Source organism: Sinohyriopsis cumingii, chromosome 8, assembly GCF_028554795.1.
Source record: "Sinohyriopsis cumingii isolate HCF-2022 chromosome 8, ASM2855479v2, whole genome shotgun sequence".
In the NCBI taxonomy this organism is placed as follows: Eukaryota; Metazoa; Mollusca; class Bivalvia; order Unionida; family Unionidae; genus Sinohyriopsis; species Sinohyriopsis cumingii.
The window spans coordinates 21631128-21648846 of record NC_142968.1 but is presented as its reverse complement, the minus strand read 5'-3'; the positions used below and the strand labels follow the sequence as shown (position 1 = coordinate 21648846).

The 17719-nt window shown below is 35.6% G+C and overlaps 1 protein-coding gene across 3 annotated transcripts in view; it reads left to right on the top strand.

The window, feature by feature from the left end:
* LOC149793121 (U4/U6 small nuclear ribonucleoprotein Prp3-like) overlaps positions 1-17719 on the top strand; it is a 58037-nt gene that overhangs the window by 21697 nt on the left and 18621 nt on the right. For all 3 annotated transcript variants that reach the window (XM_089967027.1, XM_089967024.1, XM_089967026.1), the window contains exons 6-12: positions 627-757; positions 1540-1651; positions 3778-3875; positions 8722-8809; positions 11146-11247; positions 14662-14720; positions 16993-17084. In XM_089967027.1, coding sequence (XP_089823153.1) covers positions 627-757; positions 1540-1651; positions 3778-3875; positions 8722-8809; positions 11146-11247; positions 14662-14720; positions 16993-17084 — 682 coding nt within the window. The remainder of the gene's footprint in view (positions 1-626; positions 758-1539; positions 1652-3777; positions 3876-8721; positions 8810-11145; positions 11248-14661; positions 14721-16992; positions 17085-17719) is intronic.

Below are 17719 nucleotides of genomic sequence, written 5' to 3'. Positions count from 1 at the left end.
ACTTACATTCATTACTTTCATAACAATAGTCTAGGTGGTCCTAAATGAAAATACTGATGCTTGGACATCCAATATAGCCACTACAGTGACCATCTTGAAGATCATGCTTATACTTCTCCTGAAGGAGAAATTCATATCGGTTTGGGGTTTTCACCCAAAGATGTTTTATGATGTCTATTTGGTCCTAAGTTAAAATGGTGCTGATCTTAAATCAATCTTGAAAGTCTTACTCCTGAACAGCAAATTGTATCACCAGAAGATTTCCTCCGACATCTGGTTGGTCCTAAATGTAAATGGTGATGCAATATGGCCAACAGCCTTCTTGAAAATCTTGTTATTGTTACTCTTCCTGATTGGAAGGTCATATCAGTCAGAAACTCTCTGAATGGAATTTAAAGTGTTAGGATTGAATAAATTCAACCACTCTCATGACAGTATCAGCTTGTATTTCTGGGTCAGCCATTCATATTTTTGGTATAAAGTTTCAGATTGAAAACCCAGTTCATGTTTGATTTTCACCTTTTTTTGAGAAACATTTAATAGAGTTGTGGCCCCTGGGAAAGATAAAGGCATGCTCATTCTTGGAGCATCTGTTTAGAGTTGATAAGACTCCTTGTCTTCCACAGGTCCATATGAATGATGCAATGGATAAGGCACAGAGAGCAGCAGAGCTACAAGCACAGATCCAAGCAAGAATGGCAGGGCTGTCAGGGAATTTACAGTTAATGAAACCAGGAATGCCAGGGTCTGCCGCACAGTGAGTAAAATCTGGCCATCTAATTATGTTTTGCTTCATTTTCTAATAGCTAGACATGGGCTGATAGTAAAGTCATTCTTGGTGTTGTCATTGTGAAAATTTTCTGGTAAAATTTTCTGAAAGTCTTCAACCATACATCAGAGTGTGGTTTGCATGCAAGACAGTGTTTTTTTGGAACCTTTGTCTTTTAAATAGCATACAATTTTTTAAAGTCTTAAACCATACTTCACATTGTAGTTTGCATGCAAGACATAGTTTTGTGGATGCTTGTCTCTTGTAGCATTATTAACTTAAAAAGTCTTTCTAAAACCATGCATCACCGTGTGGTTTGCTTGCAAGACTGTTTTATGGATCCCATATCTCTTGAAGCAGCATGAACAAATTGAAAAATGGTTATATTAATGTAAAAATTTATCTAAATGTTTAATGTTTTATGTACAGTCATCAAGCTTGATGGCTCGATTTAACTCCAGAGATACTAGTCTAGTCATTACATGCAGAAGTAGGTTGCATTGACATACTTTTCTTGCAGCAGTTACATTTTTGCTTTCAGTTCAATATTGAACTCAATTTCTCTGACATTTTAGCCAGTTCTTTTCACAAAACTTTATAAGCCTGAAACTTGTATTTGTTATTAATATTTGCACTTATTAAAAGTAGGTTATATTGACATGTTTTTCTTGCTCAGATTTTGTTAGGCTTTTTAAATGTGCCTTAGCAGAGCAGGCAAGACAGTTTTTTGCAGAATTTGAGTTTGCTTTAAATAATTTTCCATTATTCAGAAAAATTGGTCAGTCAATGCCAACACCACTTATTTTGGACGATGAGGGTCACATGATAGATAAAGCAACAGGACAGGCTGTTCAATTGCAGCATCATACTCCGACTCTAAAGGTCAGTATAAATCAAGATCTCTCTTTAAAAAACATCTCTGGTATCACTTCAGATCATTCTATTTTACTCCCAGCAGTATTGCAGACCTGCCAACTCTTACGATTTTGCTTTAAGTCTTACAAAATTTACCTTTAAAATATGGACTTACGGCATACAAGCAAAAATTATGGATATATTATCATTGCCGAAAATTCCGGAAAATTTGTTCATCTGTGTTTGATTTGGATCTGGGTTTCATATTAGAAGTAGCGAAAATGTTGGTCAGGGAACCAGACTAACTTTACAGCAGCACATCAGACGCTTTAAACTGCACATATTTGTTCATGCGAAGCATCTACATAAGCAAACTGTTGATCATAGATATAATGTTTATCATCGCTGCACATTCCGAATACTGGACTTTTAATTACATTTTCCAGCTTTACGGTAACAGTTTATGATATTTTGTTACACATTACTAAAAACTGGTCAGACTTAAGGAAAAAAAATCAACTGCCTTACTGAGACGGGTTGGCAGGTCTGGTATTGGAACTGTGCAGAGCAGATTCTGTGGTACAATTTGCAAAATTTGCATTTAGTTACTTGCAGCCATTTACCAGTTCTTGCTGCTTGCAAGTACAAATGCTAACTTATATCTGGTCAAAGTATTCTTACAAGCCTAATTAATGCAATGAATATTTGTAAAGACCAAGATTCAAGTAACCGTAGCATGCATTTAGTTTCAAGGATCTGAAACATCCCAACAATCCATTGTCACAGCTTTCAGCAAACTCATATACGGACATGAAAAAGTTCAACCTTTTAGTAAAAATCCATTTTCTATGCCAGATTGATAACTTCTGTGATCAGTGTAAATTTGAGGTGATAACTGGTGGGAGGTTGTACATGCATAGAACATAAGGAGTACCATCATAAATTACTCGTTGCTTATGATTAAAACAGATGCCTATGTCAACTAAGTTTGCAAAGAAAAATATACGGTGTTTTTTTTTATTAGTTTTAGCACTTGGAATAGTCCAGTTGAATTGGCTGTAATGGCTGTCTTTCTTTTCAAAGTATTCGTTTGATTGGGTAATATCCATTAATTAGCCAATAGAAAAGCCAGTTGTGTTCAAATAATGTTACATGACATAGTGTTTCTGAAAAGGGCACTGTGGGATAGATTGTGAATCAATTGCGGATTAATTAAGACTTAAGATGATAAAAATGATCAACAGGTATGATGATCCTCGATTGAAAGAAGTAGAACAGGATGTCAAAGATAAGTTCAAATGGAACTAGTTATAACAAGGAGATAAATTATTTATCAAGGTGCTGTTCCACGGTGCTAAGTACATTTATAAAAGTGAATATTTCAGGATATATTTTAATTTTATTGCATTTTCTGTGATGGTCTAAAATATTATGAAGCAAGAGTTGGAAATGCCAATTAAGTCTCTAGAAAAGCTAGATTTTGGGCTTTAATATTGTTTGGATTCATATTGCCCACATGGGATCTTCACAACAAAAAAACTTTTTGTAACGTCTGCTTGGTCCTAAATAAAAATTATGCCAATCTGACTTCGAATATGGCTGTCACAACAGCCATCTTAAAAATCTTGTGATTGCTACTCCTCCTGAATGGAAAGTAGTCAAGGGGTTGACAGTAGAAAATTTTGAGTTTCTAGTTGAAACTAAATGAAAATGGTAGTGTTTTGACATCCAGGATGACTACCATGGCATCCATTTTGAAAATCTTGTTATTGTTATTCCTCGCAACTGGAAAGCATAATTGCCATGGAGTTTTCACTGGTGACTAATTATGATATAAAGTTGGTCCTGAATAAAATTTTTTACTGATCTGATGGTTATATCAACACCAAAAGTCTTCAGATGGTGTCTGGTTTGTTTTAACTGAACATGGTGCTGATCTTACGTCCAATATTGCTAATGCAATTTGAAAATCTTATCAATGAAGATCAGCAGAGATGGCTTCAGCACCTGGTTTTTGCAAAGAATAAATCTTATTGTATCTGGAAATTATTTTCAGACAGGAGAGTCATTGTCCCTTGAAGGGACTTATTTTTCATTGTCATACTTGAAATTACAGGTAGATGTCCCATTACTAAATCATACTTTCTTTGTAGGCCAACATTCGAGCCAAGAGGAGGGCAGAGTTCAAAGGTTTGATTGAGAAGCCACCAGAAGAAATAACAGAGGGGACGTTCTATGACTCACGAGTCAGGTGATTTAATCACATTAAAGCATAAGTTGTGTTTTCACTTTGCACTAAAACAAATACACATTTTCATGCTTTTTTGAAAGAAAAGGTATGAACTGTGTTGTCCTCTCAGTCTGTACTTCCATCTGTCCAAATGTAATGTAGTGTACTTCCTCTTATTACTCATAAAAATATGGACTTAAAACATTTAAATATGATAGGGATGGTCTTTAGATGTGTACAGTGGCTTTAACATCTTGACATGACACCAGGGCATATAGCTACGGAAATTGAGGTGGCCTTCTGAATATAGTAAGTGGAAATTTTAATGCATTTGTGTTTGTGGGTTTTACAAATAATGTTAGTGTAGCTTTAACAATTTTAGTTATATTGCGACAATGCCTGCAGTGTGGCAGTTTATAGTAGTGTCTAGCAATGGGGCATAATGCTGCAGACATGTAACATCATGTCCCACCCAGTCACATTATTCTGACACCAGGCCGACCAGTCCTAATACTAACTTGTTAATGCTGAGTGGTAAGCAAGGCATCAGCTTGTACTATTTTTATAAGTCTTTGGTACGACTCTGCTGGGGTTTGAACTGATGACATCCTGCATCTGACATGGATGCTTTAAATGCCAAAGGAAATGTAAATTTTTAAAAGCAAATGTATGTCATCAACAAAGACAGGGATATAAGATATGTAACAGATTTTATGATTACACCTTCATGTCTAATGTTGACCTGGGTCAGAATCAGATGTGTATCAGTAGGGTATTAACATGGAAACTATTAAGTCCCAACCCAAAATCTATGTGTGCATTTAATGGGCATGGGGAGATAAATTCATATGTGCATCTGACACAAGCCTTGGGTCATGCCCAAAGGGTGGGTGGAATACCCCAGTGTCATAACTTGGAAACTGTTAGGATCACATATACATGCTCTTCGTTCATCTCCCTGCACATTACTTGGATTATCAAGCTCTCAGATTTGATTTCCAGAAGGGTGTGAATTTCCACATGAGTTCTTGCAACGGAGAGCTTGTTCAGTACAACAGTGGACTTACCTACTGCCATCTCATGCCCATTGCAGATAAACGTACTGACTCATTTGGCACCCTTTTTCCAGTCATCCAGATCATCGAGATAATATGATCTTGACCGGGATAAGACAATTCCTTTCTCAGTAGCAAGACAAATGTTAGCTTAAAGCAGGAATTCCGCGGGAAATGCTCCACCTGGATATTATGGTATGAACAGAGACCAGCTTATATTCTTAGAAATCCCGTTTGTTGACCTACTTCAACCAGGTGTGAGGCAAACTGGAGCCAGAAGATAGAACCCTATACACACGAGTCCTTGCAACAGAGCTTATTCAGTACAACAGTGGACTTATCTGCTGCCATCTCATGGCTCATTTGGCCCTTTTCCAGTCCTCCATATCATCGAGATAATATGATCTCGACCAAGATAAGACAGTTCCTGTCTCATTAATGAGACAGACAATGGCTTAAAGCAGGAATTCCACAAAAAGCTCCATCTGGAGATTATGGTATGAACAGAGACCAGCTTATATTCTTGGAAATCCCATTTGTTGACCTATTTGCACCAGGTGTGATGCAGATCATAGCCAGACAATAGAACCCTTTACATCAGCCTTTTCATAATAAAGGCTGTCATAAATGGCATTCCATTTATGAAAATAACCAGTTCACTTATGTATTGGAAGATGATGGGAAGTTGCTGTATTTGGATACATGTGTTCACATTTTAGAGGGGGGGGGGAACAGAAGTTACCATTTGCTGCAAATCTACCCATAGAGACCAGTATCTGAACTTAAACTCTAACCACTATCTTGAACATAAGAGATCAGTGGCGAGAACTCTGATGTGTAGGGTGAACAGCATTGTTAATGTTGAAGAAGACTGGGTGTTGGAGGTCAATCATATTATGGAACCTTTGAGGGCCAACGGTTACAAAGACTGGATGTTGGTGTTTCCTGAAAAAGATCAAAGAAGGGAGGAACTTTTGAAGGAGAAAGGAGGCAAATGTGTAACTTTCCCTTTACCATTTATTGATGCTTCAGAAGATTAAAATATGGAGCTAATGTGATCCACAATCCCTATAACACCATCCACTCAATCTTGGTACATCCAAAAGATCAAACTCCTTTGAACAGAAAGTGCTGAGTCATCTGTAAACTCCACTGTGATAATTGTTGGAAAGGCTACACTGGGAAACTACTAGAAGTCTTGAAACAAGAGTTTAAGAACACTTGTACACTAACATAGGATCCCTGACAGCAGTTTGTGAACACTGCAGAGAATCAGGATATACTATTTCTTAGGATAACATCAGAGCACTCAATAGAGAGAATAAAACCCTGAGGAGGAAAATAAGAGAAGCTATTGAAATCATGGAGGATGAGCCAGTGTTGAACTGAAATTCCATATTGGAACAGAAGGCTTTTGTCATGTGGTCAACATTTAGTTGATCATATGATGCCAGTCCAGAAGTCATTCCTCTGATAAGGCCTTGTGATAAGGTCCAGAAGTCATTCCTCTGATAAGGCCTTGTGATAAGGTCCAGAAGTCATTCCTCTGATAAGGCCTTGTGATAAGGTCCAGAAGTCATTCCTCTGATAAGGCCTTGTGATAAGGTCCAGAAGTCATTCCTTTGATAAGGCCTTGTGATAAGGTCCAGAAGTCATTCCTCTGATAAGGCCTTGTGATAAGGTCCAGAAGTCATTCCTTTGATAAGGCCTTGTGATACGGTTGAAAGCTAAGGAGGCATAACCTATTATGCTACAGAAAGGTTTCTGTTCTTAGTTTCATTTACTGTGAATGGCTGTAGCAGGTAACAATATTCTTTCTAGCATAGTCAATGCCATTTTTTGTCTGGAAGGATCAACATTGTGGAAGGGTATGTTTCATAATTTCAGACAATATGGTGGTGGTGACCACCTTCTCAAACAGGTGAAAACCAAATCACCTTGGACTCTGACTTTATGTATGTGTGCTTCCAACTGAAGATCACAGTCCAGATTAGGCACATTCCCAGCAGACTCTGTGTCCTAGCAAGTTCATTGTTGATAACAGTCCGGAGGCTTCATTTTGAATGATACATTATTATGTCTTTTTTGTGCAGATTTTTGTGTGCTTTGGGTGTCCACTGATATATATGTTTGTGACAACATGGAATCACTAACTGCCTACCTTCATTGTTCTAGTCCTGGATGCAGAAGCATGGGCCATAGATGCACCATCAGTCATTTGGGATGGGTTTTGGGGTTATGCCTTCCCTTCAACTGTTCTGATACGAAGGATAATACAGAAAATAATTACCAGACCTGCAGAGTCATTCTGATAGCCCATCTCAAAAGGGACAAATCTTTTATGACAGATCAATCAGTCATGCGGTGGGCATTCCCAAGAATGTCCCAGCACCTCTCAACTTGCTCAAGCCTATTCAGTAGTTTCCCATCCCTGCCCCAACAGGCTCATCCTAGATGCTTAGCTCATGCAGGAGAGTTTTGCTGAAAGGAATTAGGTTCTTTGATCATAGAGTTGCAGTCCCAAGCTGGAAGACCCTCTTTTTGATGGTTATGAGGGAAAGTGGTGCAACTTTATGGACTAGTGCAAGGACACCAGCATTATCTCCAGATATGGCTCAGTCTCTCAACTTGATAACTTTTATCATTTGCTCTTCCAAGAGAAAAGTTAATACTTATAATGATGAGGATCTATGACACCTTCAGACATCATGTGGTAGCAATCTCTGTGAGCCTTGTGTTTGAATTAAAATTTCAGTATGAGACAGTGTTGAACCTGTTGGCATGCACAGTCAATCTTCTTGACATTCTATCTATGAAAGCTAGCATCAGAGTTGTAGGAACTGAAATAAAGGGGTCTAGAGGCTGTAGCTGAGATGAATGACCACCAGACCACACTAATGTCAACATTGGCATTCTCTCAGGCATAGCTTTTGAACTTTAACTGAATTTGCCCAGGATATTTTTGGGTGAAAAAACATTCATTTTTTGTTACTGGTACATTGATTATTGGTGTCAATTGACCAGTGGTTTTTCTTCCTCCTTGTTAAGGGAGTGGTTTAGTGTTTATATTGGGATTCCAGGCCTATTTCCTTTAAGGAATAATGGTGACAGAGGCCAGACATTCATGCATCCTCTCCTGTTATTACCTATTCTCCTAATGTTAATTGATAGGAATGTATGATATAGATAAAGTACACATATTTAATAAATTATATTTCTTAGGGAATACTTATCCAATCACATTAAGGCCTTCCAACACGTTCCTGCAAATGCGAGTATTGCTGCTGATGTAATGCTCGCTTGAATTTATAAATATAGGGTATATGAATTTATAAATATAGGGTATATGAATTTATAAATATAGGGTATATGAGTAACCACCTAGAAGCTTGGAGGAGAGGTAATTGCTGAGAGTTTCTTCCATTTGTTCGTATGATATATGGATGGGAAACAAAAAATGTTTGTCTCCTCAGGTGGGCTGTCTTCAAGCGGTGGTGGACTTTTTTCTGAATGTTCATGTGATTAGGTTATACTTGGAGAAACGTAATTTGCTAACAGATGTTCTTTAGGATCTCTATTATTTTGTAATAAAACTACTCTTACTTGCAGATAATAAGATCACAGTAGTTACGTGATGTTTTTAGTGAATGAATATGTGTTACTATTTTACAAAAAGGTATTATAAGATCAATTTGGTAAAGCTTGCTCTTGTTAGTTATATGAAACAACACAATCTAGATCTTTCTATTTTTATGCTAAATATATATTCAGAACTGAAAGGTTTTATCAGACAAAAAAAACTCTGATTTTAGTATCCGCCCAGCCAATCGACAGAAGAGGGGATTCAGGTTCCATGATAAGGGGAAATTTGAGCAGTTGGCACAGCGTCTTAGAACCAAGGTAAGCCTCTAGCAAACTGATGTAAGGTATCACAAATCATGATTCTGCAAAATAAAAAATGTATTCAGTAGACCCAAGTTTTAAATTACAACCAGTTATTGCTTACTACTGTCAGGTAATGAATAATCAGAAACAGAGTGGTTTCAGTTTTTTTTTACTGGCATGAAACATTGTTTGATCCAAACTCTCCCCATCTGTTTCAGTTCTTTAGCTCTTAAGTGCTTTTTGGAGAATAACCAAGAATGGAACATATTTTTATTTATTAAAAATAATTTATATTGTGTCATGCATGTTTAATTTGCATTGTTTGTTAGTTTTTTTCATTACGTGGTATGGATTATGTAAAATTGTATTTTCTGATATATTGTCTACCTGACCAGAATCAAAGAGATGCTGCAAGGCCACAGGATCGCATGATTCTTGCAAACAAATCATTATTCATTCAACTAATTAAAACCAATGGGGTAAATGTCATGCAGAATATTTGTGGTTCTCACAATTTGTTGTACACATTTTTTTTTTTAAAGACAAAAATAAAAAATGACACTTTGTCAAATTAAGTTGTAGGCATCCATTTTGCTGGTGATCTCAGTCAAGCTGTGCTAAGATAGATACAGTGTTTGAATACAGGCATCTATAAGACTGAGATCAGTGGCTGTTTTTTTTTTTTTTGTAGCCTGGTTCTTGGCCCATATATAGATGCCACCTATAATGGGAATATACAATTATCCGGGGCTTCTGATTTAATTGTCTCATAGAGGGATATAAAAATCTGATTCATTGATCAGCCATCATAGAAATTTATAGCAGACCATAAGGTGAGTTTAACCATAAGGTCAGTTTAAATATGTCGAAAAGGAAGATAACCAATTTCTTTGCAGTAAGATTATCTGCTATGGACGACTCAGTAAGATTGTTGTGCAAATTCTTATTCATATACCATGCCATTGCTTCATTGATATTTGATTTACCAGTAGTTTATTTAATGTACTACAGTGTTTACCAGTGCATCTTTTGCATTTATATATTTGATCTAATCTACATTAATTCCTCATATGTTCAGTAAATACTATAGACGAAGCACATAAGTATCATGTATTCAAATACTGTCACTATTCACTAAAGAATTTAGCTTAAAATTCAGAATAGAGATGACTGAATGTGGATCATCGGTGATCCTTTTTTATCTGTGCATTTCATTTCATCTTAAAACAAAATGTAATGTCATCACATTCCATGTATTCATTCATTTCTAACAAGATGTTGTTTCAGCATCTCTCTTTGATTATACCAGCAATCACTGGATTAGCCTTTGGTTTCAGACAACAGTTTAAACTGTTTAAACCATTGATATCATCTTTTTCCCATTGGTAGCCTCACTAATTTGAATGCTTCTGTCACATCTTGCCTTCAGACAGGTTTCAATTGGAATAACCTGGCCCAGACTCGAGGCATATTTAATTAGCATGTAAATAATACAGCATAGCCGTGTGGTTTTTGGGACAATGGTTATCATAATTAAAACAAAATTGAATTGTTTATTACGAGGTGTCAGTTGATAATGGAGTATATAGTAGAGTCCTTCTACATGCGGTAGATCACAATCATCAGGTAAGTGAACAATACAGATTACCATTGGCCTGAAACTCTCCTTTTCTCCAAAATGAAAATGGAACAAAGCTTGCTTGCATCTTTTACTGCATTTTCCCAATTAATCTGGAATAGCATACAGTGCTGCCTCATAATACTCATGAAACTGGAAGTTGTTAGCAAAAAGAGATGAAGCCAAGGTGTTGATCTGGTTTTATCTTATACTCCACATTGACATATATATTGATGAAAGGATGGACATTTTATAAAATTAGTGAATTTGACTTGTACTCCACATCCACTTATAGGCCAGAAAATACGGTACCATAGCCCAGATTTTACCTTTAAATTTCCATCTTGAAATGTTTGAAAGCATTATATCCTGTATACATATTAAACTTGAATATAATATTACATTGTGGCTTTGATATACTGTGTGATGTTTGCATAAGGAGATAGCTGCATTATCATAACACTGTTTTGGGAGCCAGAGTAGCTCAGTGGGTTAACATCAAACTCATAATCCATAGATTCTGGGTTTGATACCCATCCTGTCCAGCCCTGGTTTGCTGTATCAATGCATGCTTGAGAAACGTCCAATTTTCTTGGCATGATATAAATAAATAAATAAAGTGCTGGAAGTGTATAAAAATAACAGCCACCAATAATATCACTGTTCACAGACAAGACATTTTTCTGTGGAACCCTTGATTTTGATTACTTTCTTTTTTATTTCCAATCTTTAGGCTCAGCTTGATAGACTACAGAATGAAATTGCACAAGCAGCTAAGAAAACAGGAATCGCCTCAGCAACAAAGCTAGCAACAATCACACCCAAGAAAGAGTTGGTAAGTTTTGCTGTTTATCTTTCAGAGAGTGTATATACTCACTCTGTAATTCTGCATTCACAATGATGGTGACATTTTCAGTTTTCCTAGCTTGTATTTGCTTTTCCAGATAAATTCTTTTGATCCTTAGTAATCTGAAGGAATTTGTCAAACTGTTTTAAGGAACATACATTAGTTCTCATTAGATGTATTCATGCAACAAATTGAATAATATTATATTACATGCAGCTTTTTGTTCATTTTATAAATTTCTTGTATTTTGAAAAGCTGGTATTACTCAGTGTTTGATGTCTTTTGGTGATACGTCACCTTATTAATTGCAGTTTTTGTGATCAGATGTTATGATGTACATAAAATATTCAAGGAACCCAATGATCCACATTTAATATTTATATTAATGAGATTTCTCTTTATAACACCATTTATAGGAACCATAAAAATGACCCACATGATAAGTGAGTGCACTTTACACAGGTGGGTGTTGTAACAAGGCTCTGTCCAACCACGGCATTAAACCAAAAGTATTTAATGATGCAAAATCACATGATAATTGTTCTCATTAGCAAAGAGACCGCTCCATTAGCCTAGTGGTTAGAGAATCCACCTCAGATGTGGGAGGTTGTGGGTTTGATCCCTGGCTGAGTCATACCAAAGACTTATAAATATGGTACTAACAGCTGCCTCGCTTGTCACTCAGCGTTAAGAAGTTAGTGTTAAGACTGGTCGGCCTGGTGTCAGGATAATGTGACAGAGTGGGACATCATGTTTCATGTTTGTGGCATGATGCCTTAGTGCCAAACATCATTGAAAAATTGTTGAAGCTATGTTAAAAATCCAAATCTCACACACAGACACACACATTCATTAGCAAAGAACACAATTATTAGTCAAAGAAACTAAGAAGCCATGGTGAAAACAAAATTTGAACAATTTTAAGGAATCCATTACCATAGCTAAATTATATTTCTTTAGGTGCATAATAGTGAGGGACCACTGCAGTATACTTTTTAATGAAGATGTGCTGATGTATTGTGTCTCGTATTGTCAAACAAACTGAGACCCACTTATAATCTTTACATTTTATATCAACCCACTTGTGAATCTTTACATTTTATCACAGCCCACTTGTGAATCTTTACATTTTATGTCAGTCCACTTATAATCTTTACATTTTATGTCAGTCCACTTGTGAATCTTTACATTTTATATCAGTCCACTTGTGAATCTTTACATTTTATATCAGTCCACTTGTGAATCTTTACATTTTATAATTTTATATCAGCCCTACTTGTGAATCTTTACATTTTATCACAGTCCACTTGTGAATCTTTACATTTTATGTCAGCCAACTTGTGAATCTTTACATTTTATATCAACCCCACTTGTAAATCTTTACATTTTATGTCAGTCCACTCGTGAATCTTTACATTTTATATCAGCCCACTTGTGAATCTTTACATTTTATCACCGCCCACTTGTGAATCTTTACATTTTATCACAGTCCACTTGTGAATCTTGACATTTTATTCAGTCCACTTATAAATCTTTACATTTTATCACAGCCCACTTGTGAATCTTTACATTTTATCACAGTCCACTTGTGAATCTTTACATTTTATCACAGTCCACTTGTGAATCTTTACATTTTATCAGTCCACTTGTGAATCTTGACATTTTATGTCAGTCCACTTATGAATCTTTACATTTTATCACAGCCCACTTGTGAATCTTTACATTTTATGTCAATCCACTTGTGAATCTTTACATTTTATCACAGCCCACTTGTGAATCTTTACATTTTATATCAGTCCACTTGTGAATCTTTACATTTTATGTCAGTCCACTTGTGAATCTTTACATTTTATGTCAGTCCACTTGTGAATCTTTACATTTTATATCAGTCCACTTGTGAATCATTACATTTTATCACAGCCCACTTGTGAATCTTTACATTTTATCACAGTCCACTTGTGAATCTTTATATTTTATGTCAGTCCACTTGTGAATCTTTACATTTTATCACAGCCCACTAGTGAATCTTTACATTTTATCACAGTCCACTTGTGAATCTTTACGTTTTATATCAGCCCACTTGTGAATCTTTACATTTTATCACAGTCCACTTGTGAATCTTTACATTTTATGTCAGTCCACTTGTGAATCTTTACATTTTATCACAGTCCACTTGTGAATCTTTACATTTTATCACAGCCCACTTGTGAATCGTTACATTTTATGTCAGCCCACTTGTGAATCTTTACATTATATGTCAGTCCACTTGTGAATCTTTACATTTTATCACAGTCCACTTGTGAATCTTTACATTTTATCACAGTCCACTTGTGAATCTTGACATTTTATGTCAGTCCACTTCTGAATCTTTACATTTTATCACAGCCCACTTGTGAATCTTTACATTTTATCACAGCCCACTTGTGAATCTTTACATTTTATCACAGCCCACTTGTGAATCTTTACATTTTATCACAGCCCACTTGTGAATCTTTACATTTTATCACAGTCCACTTGTGAATCTTTACATTTTATGTCAGTCCACTTGTGAATCTTTACATTTTATCACAGTCCACTTGTGAATCTTTACATTTTATGTCAGTCCACTTGTGAATCTTTACATTTTATATCAGTCCACTTGTGAATCATTACATTTTATCACAGCCCACTTGTGAATCTTTACATTTTATCACAGTCCACTTGTGAATCTTTACATTTTATCACAGCCCACTTGTGAATCTTTACATTTTATCACAGTCCACTTGTGAATCTTTACATTTTATCACGGTCCACTTGTGAATCTTTACATTTTATCACAGTCCACTTGTGAATCTTTACATTTTATGTCAGTCCACTTGTGAATCTTTACATTTTATGTCAGTCCACTTGTGAGTCTTTACATTTTATCACAGTCCACTTGTGAATCTTTACATTTTATCACAGCCCACTTGTGAATCTTCACATTTTATATCAGCCCACTTGTGAATCTTTACATTTTATCACAGCCCACTTGTGAATCTTTACAATTTATGTCAGCCCACTTGTGAATCTTTACATTTTATGTTAGCCCACTTGTGAATCTTTACATTTTATGTCAGCCTACTTGTGAATCTTTACATTTTATGTCAGCCTACTTGTGAATCTTTACATTTTATGTCAGCCCACTTGTGAATCTTTACATTTTATGTCAATCCACTTGTGAATCTTTACATTTTATGTCAGCCCACTTGTGAATCTTTACAGTTTGTTGCAGCTGTGCAGATCATTATGCTTGTTAAGTTCATCAGTATCTCAAATTATTAAATTTCATTGGGGTTTATTTTGTGTAGTAATTCAGGAAGAGTATTGTAAACAATTAATTTATGGAAACAAATGATGTTCATTTAGTCTTGTCTATTTCAGAAAGAAGGTGAGGTTCCAGACATTGAGTGGTGGGATGCTTTCATATGCAATACAGACTTGTAAGATATCTTATATATTTGCACTAACTCTTCTTTGGATGCAGATCAGTCATCCAATATGGCCACCATTACTAAGAATAGAAAGGTCTTTCCTTAATTCTTCTTATAAACTGCTTAAAAGAATCAGACTAAATTTGATGGGGCCTTCTGGCATTGAGTACTTTCAAATTTATAGAAATCATTAGATATGGTCATTATTACTGAAAGTAGAAAAACCTGTAAAGAACTTCTTCACGAAAACAAAGTTGAGCAAATATCAGGGCTTTTAGTTTGACACAAATTATGCCAATCTACCATTAAATTTAGCGATCATAACTAAAATGGGGAGAAAAATCTACTTTGTTTCAGGAATTGCATAGTGGAATATGACCACATTTGACACACAGAAATATTGCATTCAGGGCTTTAACTTGATACAAATGATGCAGATTTACCATGAAAAATGGGCACCATTTCTAAAATAGAAAATCCTTCAAGTGAATTCTTACCATACAACAGAACTGAATCGAATTCAGCAGAAGGTGATTTAGGCATTAATGGCTTTTAAACGTGTAGAAAAGATGGGCCTTGGGATTATTAAATTTACCATCTAATTTGGCTACTGTTTCATAAAGTTCAAAAATGTTCAAACAACTTTATGTAACAAAAGAGCTAAACAGAATTTGACCAACTTTGACAGAAAGCATATTGGCATAGAATAGTTTAAGTATTGGACAAATTAGGCAGATTTCATCCAGTATGGATGAAGAAATAAACACTAGAGACACCTTGAGACAGTTATTTTAATAACATTATGCAGTCAACTGCATTGGAAGACATTTTAACATAAAGCACCATACTGACCAATATTTCTTGGCTAACTTCACTTGCACCTGGCAGATGTCAGCCAGGTGAATGATGTCAGCCAGGTGAATGATGTCAGATCTACTTGGGCCTTTTGTTGGCATTCCACAGCATTTACAGGAATTATGGTCCCTTATTTTCAGTCCACCTGACTTTGGTTCCTACATCATGATTTTAACAGTTATTGCTGGATTTAAACCAGTTTTTGGTAATGGTAAGACCTTGAATGTCTCGGTTCACCGTTACCATCTTATCGTTTTAATTTCAACTATTTGGTTTTGATATCGCTGGTCAATATAAGACTTTTTATAATTTTTAAACGATTATACATATAACATTTGGTATGGCGCTAAATAGCCTAACAGTGCTGGTGTGCCATTAAAATACAATCAGTCAATCAATCATTTGAATGTCTTGGATTTCCAGTTTACCACATTATCATTTAAAAGATTATAACACCTGATTGCTTCCCCTTCTAACTTTGGTTTCCATAGTATTGCTTATGAATGATAGATTTCAACCACAGTTAACCAACCACCTTTATTTTGATGAGGCTTTAAAAATGTGGATTTCCTGTATTGCACATTATCATTTAGATAGCTAGGGTTCCTAAATGCTCCAGTGACCACTCCTGTAGCATAGTGGTTAGAGCATCCACCTCTGATGCAGGAGGTCGTGGGTTTGAACCCCTGCTAGGTCATATCAAAGACCCTCGCTAGCACTTAGCATTAAGAGGTTAGTGTTAGGACTGGTCAACCTAATGTCAGGATAATGTGCCTGAGTGGGAACATCATGCTACATGTCTGTGGCATGATGCCTCAATGCTAAACATCCCTATAAACTGCCACACCACAGGCATCATAGTGGTATGACTGAAAAATTGTTAAAGCTATGTTAAAAATCCAAATGACACACACACACCTAATTGCCCATTCTGCTCAATTTGATTACCCACACAAGTTCATCTATTCTAATTCCCTGTTAAACAAATTGGGACTTGTTCAGTGCAGCCTTTTGACAAATGTTGCCACTTCCAGATTCCCATTTAGAGATTAGATAATTGAAAGGAAACAGAATTGTTAAAAAGGAAAATTGGACAAGTAAAATTGGTCAGGACAAATTGTTTTTGAAATTCTTTCGTTATGTACAAGTGGCTGAGATAAAAAAGAAAAATTGTAGTGCTGATTTGATGTTGCAAGAATCCAAGTCACAGGACAAAATCTTCACACAAACCTCTTATGATATTTAAATGCAAGATTGCTTTCTAAAATTTCATTATAAATTTATAGCATAAAATTGAAAAAAATATGGATAAAATGTGGATACTTACCATATATTTGTAAATTCAATGATATTTTAGTTTTTTTGAAATTCCAAATGGAATTTTACTTCATCATTGTTAAACTTATCAGCGAGTATTTTCTTGCAGCTATGATGCTATAGGGAAGGGTAGTGATCTGAGGGGAAGATTGGAAGGCATCACTCATCTCGTAGAACATCCTGCACAAATGAGACCGCTAGGTTTGTAAATGGAAGCAAAAGGCTTTATTTTTGTTTTGAATAATGGCAGTAGGCTGTAGTATTTCTGGTAAAGTTTGAATTCATCTACTTTATGTACTGCATGTTATCATTAGTAGGCTCACATGAACTGTCAGATACAAGTTTTCAATTGAACATGAAGTCATGTACGTATGAATGAATGTTAATGAATAAAAATTGCACAGTAATGCATATTATATTCTTGGAGTAACTTTGTACAACAGAAATTGTGTAAATTTTAGTGCTTGGTTATTACTTTAGCAGATACTTTCAGTGGTAAGATTGTGTTTGGGATATCTGACATTTTTCATTTAATTTTAACAGAAATATAAAATATGGCTCAATGTATGGAAAAAGGTTACACTCATTTAAACATTCATCTAAACAGAACTACCTTGGAAAAAAGGACATCCAGCAAAGAATCATGATTGTGTTGGTATGAAATTATTATGTTATTTGTATTGAAAACATTTCTTCACAGTTTGCCACTGGTACTGTTGTCATACAGTTTTAGAACATTTGGCTGTTTGGAACAAAATTCAGATATATGGTGAAACTTGTCACATCAGTACATTATTTCACTCATACATTTCACCACAATATAAAGGACACCTGAC